The 6227-nt window shown below is 37.6% G+C and overlaps 1 protein-coding gene across 1 annotated transcript in view; it reads right to left on the bottom strand.

The window, feature by feature from the left end:
• Positions 1-4624: 4624 nt before the first annotated feature.
• agtrap (angiotensin II receptor-associated protein) overlaps positions 4625-6227 on the bottom strand; it is a 10766-nt gene continuing 9163 nt past the window's right edge. Inside the window, exon 5 of the mRNA XM_034868300.1 lies at positions 4625-5657. Coding sequence (XP_034724191.1) covers positions 5533-5657 — 125 coding nt within the window. The 3' untranslated portion in view covers positions 4625-5532. The remainder of the gene's footprint in view (positions 5658-6227) is intronic.

The following is a 6227-nucleotide window of genomic DNA, read 5'->3' as shown; positions in this document are numbered from 1 at the left end:
CCCCCCCCCCCCCCCCCATCTTCACCTCCGCCGACCCCTTCTTTCTTCTCCCTCTGCACCTTCTAACCCCCCATGTCCTTGTCCCCCATCACTCCCTCTTCTCATATATTTTTTAACAGTTTCTTAGCCACCTATTCCAGGAGCTCATCAGGAAATCAACAGTTTACAGTGATTTGTTAATTAAACCCAGATTTGGTTGTAATTCAACTTTTTAGTGGTCGCTACTTATTCTTACATGTAAATGTACATGTACACTAAATTACACTCGTTGTTGTAATAAACACTATGCAGTGCGTTTTTTTACGTTTGTCACTTTTTTGACGTTTTCAACACTACGTAACACTAACTTATTAACTTTAGTTTCACAGTTCTTTTGGAATTTACTTCAATAAAGCTCATTTATAGGAAATGATACCTAATGTTTGAGTTAGAAAAGAAGAAATTAGGAATTATTTTGACTAAAATTAAAAGAATGGATGTTGATGGATGATCACAGACTGGAATATGTCAACTTTTACTCAATACTATTTCAATTTCTATTTCTATTTCAGTGTGTGGAATCAATCATGTTATTTTGGGTAGTCAAAATGAACATTGATACAAGAAAACAGGTCCATTTGACCCGAGGACAACATGAGGGTTAACTTAACACAGAGCCGCGGGAACATTTTAGGAATTGGGGGTGCTGACAAATTTCCAGAGTGAAGTTTTCAGCCAAAGTCCACCACCACTCACCTAACTGCATCCATCGCAATTTATGGAACTGTATAGAGATTCAATTTATTATAAATAGCCTATCCAAGACAATAATTAGCCTGCCATAGGCCACTGACCCGGGAACACCAGAAAATAGTAGAAAGTTAACGCCATTGAACTAAATATATATTTCTTTCTTACCCATATTGTCAAGATGAAGACAATATATCTCTTTATCAAAACAAAGGCACTTTGAGGTGTCAAAACAGTACTAAGGCTTCGATATTAAAACTGGAACACATGTACACGCTCCATAAGAAAAAAAACAAGAATAAAGTCCATAATACAAGGCACAGGCACAGAATAGGCCTACTGCAAGTTAAAAAAACAGAGCCACTGAACACATCACTGAATTATATTAAATCAAATGAAAGTGAAGCAAGTCAGTCTTGACTCAAACATTGAAACAGACAAATGCAGCCATACGTTTTTGTAGCACAGCAATAGCCAATTGAAGGCATAAAGATATTGGGCCAACAGTTCTTAGCAGGGCCTAGTCATTTTATAACAATACGGCATGATAATTAAATATAGGGGCGACCTCTTTCTGGTTTTCCAGAAGGCTTTACACGCGTGTAAAAAACACCATTATCGCCAATAACTCGTGTTAACAAAAAAATCCTTACCTCCAAAACGTCTACCAGGAGAAGTGTGACCCCGAGGCTGACCCACTGAGTTGACGTTGTTAAAGTTCCCTCCGTGGTTGCCTCGGTAATGCTAGCTAGGCTAACAACATTAGCTCCCTCGTCGTCATTGCTAGCAGGTCGCTCTGGGAGTGTGGAGGTGGAGAGTAGCTGCTAGCTTCTTTCGGTTACAGTTGCTGAGTTTTCTGCCTCCAATCTTTTAGGCTTTTTAGCCTGTGGTTGATTTATAAAGACATCCAAAATTAGCTTTTGAGCCATGGCTAGCGAACGTCTGTAGTGTTGACCCGCCGAGAAAGTTCCCTCAACTACCTTTACTCATCAACATCAAAGGCCTCGTTCATGGCAAAATAGTCAGATTCATTGTTATCGTATAATGTGTTTATCTCTTACTTACCAAATTCTGAAATGTATTACATTTCATTCTAATAAAAGGGATTAGGTTTATATTAATAATACATTTATTAAAAAATAAATGTCTTTTTTAAATTAAGGTTGTAGTTGTTTGTCCTTTTGCTAGGGGGTGCTGCAGCACCCTCTGCACCCCTCGTTCCCGAGGCCAAGACTTAACAAGCTTATTTTAAACCACATGACTCCAGAAAAAATGTAATGTATCATTATTTTTAGTAATGAATACTAATGTAAACTTAATTTGTGTACTGCATCAACTCATTGCTCTGTCTTTTCACAGCACATCCAGTGTTTCTTAGGCTCCTTGCGGAAATCTCCCCCCCCCCCCCCCCCCCCCCCCCCCCCCCCCATGAGAAAAGAAGCAAAGTTGGTAATTTGACTCAATTTGGACTTTTTACCAAGTTACATGTTGTGGTGAAATTGGTCTGCCCGTCACAACAGAGGCTTTATGGTTTTAACGTACAGAACGCAGTGTCAGATGCTTATATTTATATATATAAAATGTACTCTGAGGTGTTGAACATGCAGCTGTTCTGGTACGGGATCATTTTAATGTGTTTACGCACGTGAATGCGTGCAAGATTGCTAGTTTTGCTGATATAGTAATATATTTTCAATTCATGATTTCTTTCCAGGCTCATGAGGCATTACACACGCAAATAAAAAACAAAGACCTACGGCTTCACTACCTACATATTTTAGAATAAAAGCCCATTCGCGCTAACTAGAGTTTCTGCTTTGTAATAATGAAAAACATGAAGGAAATTTGAAAATCAGGTGTTTTTACATTCCACGTGCAGCATTATCACTTTAATTCACATTGTTATTAGATGAATTACTTATATTTGCAATGCAAGGGGTAGCACACACATAATAATTCTTTCACTTTCATGAAGCTTTTTAATAGTTTTACACTCCTGTTGCATTTTAAATCAAGTGCTGTTTTAGTGTGTATTGTACGTAGTGGCCAAATTGAGTTTTGACAATAAAAGCCAGTATTTGATGAGTTGAGGGACACCTGTGAGAGCCTTGTGGAGTCAATCCTAGCTCTTTTTAGGGAAATCTAGATACACTATACCAAAATAAAAATACAGATAAAACCTTGATCTGTGAGTCTAATTTGGCCCAGGCTGTATTTTTGCATGTGTCTAGTTTTGTCTGCATTGTGTTTGAGAGGGTGGGATCTTTGTCCTTAACCTATAGGTGTCTCTCTGGGACTGGCTGGGGTTGTGGGTTTGGCCTGGGAAGTGTCTTCATACCTTTTTTAAATGTGCCGGTCTCAAGCAGTCCCCATTACAGCAATCTGACATATGTTTTACTTAGAGTTAGCCAACACTTTTCCGAGAGATACATTCCATTCTTCTTGTTAAATTGTATATCACTTATATTTATTTGGTATATTTTCACAACTTCAGAGTTTTGTATTTATACACTGTATTCCAGAAACTGCAATTCAGTGTTTAGACTTTTTTACTCTTATGTTAAGCTCTTAGCTCCTTAGATGGGGATGACTTCATTTACAGTCAAATATAGTGTTTTAGTAATCTCTTACAGGACATAATGAATCATTTAGCTTTATTAACGTCTTCTCGTCAAATCAAAAGATTAATAATTAAAAATCACTTTAACTTTTTCTCACGTTTTTGTCCCTTATTTCAATGTTTGCCACTTTTTTAACACTACGTAACAGTAACTTATTAACTTTAGTTTTGCAGTTAGTTCTGAAATTTCTGGTCAATAAACCTCATTTACAGGAAATTTAGCCCCTAATGTTTGAGTTAGAAAAGCAGAAATTAGGAATTATTGAGACTAAAATTAAAGGAATGGATGTTGATGGATAATCACAGACTGGAATATGTCAACTTTTACTCAATACTATTTCAAAAACACTTCACTGTTTTTCAAATGCTATAAAGTTGAATAAGACACCCCAAAATTAATGAAAGTAGAGATTTGTACTTGCCAAAGAGCGTTGTTTGGAATTAATCATGTTATTTTGGGTAGTTAAAACCAACATTAATATAGGAAAACGGGTCAACATGAGGGTTAAGGTGGCCTCTGAATTGATAACTCATACTCAGGTTCAGTGATCCTGGTGCAAAAATGTAGCTTTTAAAATATAATTTCTTTATTAAGAAGGGATGTGCAGAAAAAAGATGTTGTTGCCTTTCTGCAGGGCTTTCTGCAAGCACCAGTCAGCAAGACCTTTTAGTCCATGATGGCGCCATTTTGTCAAGTCATTACACAGAGCTGTTAATAGTACTTCAGGTGGTATTGCAGTGATTTGGTAAGGGCTCACTGGATGTGGAATTATAGGTTAGGATTTGATCCCACAGACAGTTATTAAGGTATAATTACTTGAGGCATGTAAGGCTTTTCAATAATGGACTGGAGATTCCACAGCCGTGTTCATTTCACGTGACATGTGACCAACAAAGTTACCACATCTTCACTGTCACATAGGTCATGATTTAAAACAGGAACTTTCAAATTGCCTGTAAAAAGGAAAAAAAAAATCCTAATGATGCAACAAGTCAGTCAAATGCGCTTTACTCACGCTCTAACCGCTATTACGGAGTCTATACACTCTACAACTGAGAGTGCACACTTCATTCAGTGTTCAATAAATAATGTGCGATATTACACACTGTACACTGAACACTGTGCCGCTGCAAATATTTAGTGTTAACATTCCAAGGGTTTAAAACCCTTCATTTATTATTCATTTTGATGTGACAGAACTGTCTCATATCTGCTTTCTTTATGCAGCGGGAACATATTTAAACAGATCATCAGCAATCAGGGGCTCTACAGTATGTGGTCTATCATTTATTGAAACAAGTTTTACATTACAAGAGTATTTATGGCGGTCTGGAAGCCCTTTACTTCTATGACAATAACCATAAGAATGATGCATTTGAAATGGTTTTGAAATGAGAAAACAGTCACATTTATCTTAACATTGTAGTTTTGCATTTTATTTTTCATAGTTACATTGCTAGATAACAGTAGACTTAATACTGACGTTTGCTGCACTGCACTGTGAAGATTTTGCTTAGTTCTTGCTCAGTTATGAAAAGACAAGCCTCTAACTTCAATTTGGTCACTGTGTCAAAGTCAGTCAAAGGATTTCACAGCTCGCATGAGTTGGAAAAAGTACAAAGGCACTTCTAAGGCAAAACATTGAAAAGTCAGAACCAACTCTCTTGTCTTAAAAACGGTCAAGTACTTCAAGCATGGCCGTGCCATAAAGCCAAAGAGGAGTTGAAAAAATAAGAATTAAATACCGCGTACAATGAAAATGTATCACAAAGAGAAAGACTCTTAATATGTGCAAGTGCCACATTTGTAAAACTGACTAACTGGGAAAAAAAAGGTAACTGACAACATTTCCATTCAACAGCTCTATACTGAAATAAGTAGGCGTTAACAACAGGAACGCCACATGGGAGTGCTTCCTCTGTATTTTTCAGCAGTGATGTGCCCTTTGAAGAAAAAATTCAAATGGGTTTAATTAAGCGACATTTCATTCTTAAAGCCATGCGGAGCTAATGATTTACCATGATAAAAGTATTGGAATTGCTGTTAGGGCTGCAATCTGCTGCAGACCGACTGTACAGAACATAGGGACCAATGTGGATTGCAAAAAAATTAGGCCCCAAGTACTTTGCTGCTGCATGGAAATTCAAAATGGAAACCCTGCATGGTTCACAGCCTGGTTCTCTCAGTATGTGCGGGGTGCTGCTTTGCCGTCCTGGGCCGGGTTGAAGGGGTTTGCTGAACTGGAAGACTCATCCTGTTGGTCAATGGACTGGTAGGCGTCTCTGCTTCGCGTTACAGAGGGGAAAACTGCAGAGACAAGTCACAAGTATTATACACATACACATTTTTTCTTCTTTTTTAATCATTTGCGTATATTTTCACCCATTTCATCACTCTCTTTTTAAAATCCACTACAGTGTGATTAGCTACTTGTTCCGCTGTAAATTAAAGAGAAATTGACCTCAGGAACAGGCTGCCATCAAATGATGAGAATAAGCCTGAAAAATCTCATGGAAGCTGAATCTTCAAATACATGTTTACCCAGAAAGTGTGCATGCAAGTTCCTGTGGGCTTTATACTTCATGTAAACATGCTTTAAAATAGTTTATATCGCGGGAGTCATAATCCATCTGAAAAGTCTTATTAGACCCCCTTAAACAGCTGCAGTATCAATGACGATGGTTTAGGAAGTTCAAAGGCTAGCTTACTCTTAGCTCAGTGTCCTATGACTGTCTGATAGACATGCACATATTAATGCATATTAATTAAAACAAAGGGAGAAGGATTAGATGATTTGCTAGAGCATACAGTGGGTACGGAAAGTATTCAGACCCCTTTAAATTTTTCACTCTTTGTTTCATTGCAGCCTTTTTCCAA

Source organism: Etheostoma cragini, chromosome 4 (assembly GCF_013103735.1).
Source record: "Etheostoma cragini isolate CJK2018 chromosome 4, CSU_Ecrag_1.0, whole genome shotgun sequence".
Taxonomy (NCBI): Eukaryota; Metazoa; Chordata; class Actinopteri; order Perciformes; family Percidae; genus Etheostoma; species Etheostoma cragini.
This window is presented reverse-complemented; position numbering and strand designations above follow the sequence as displayed.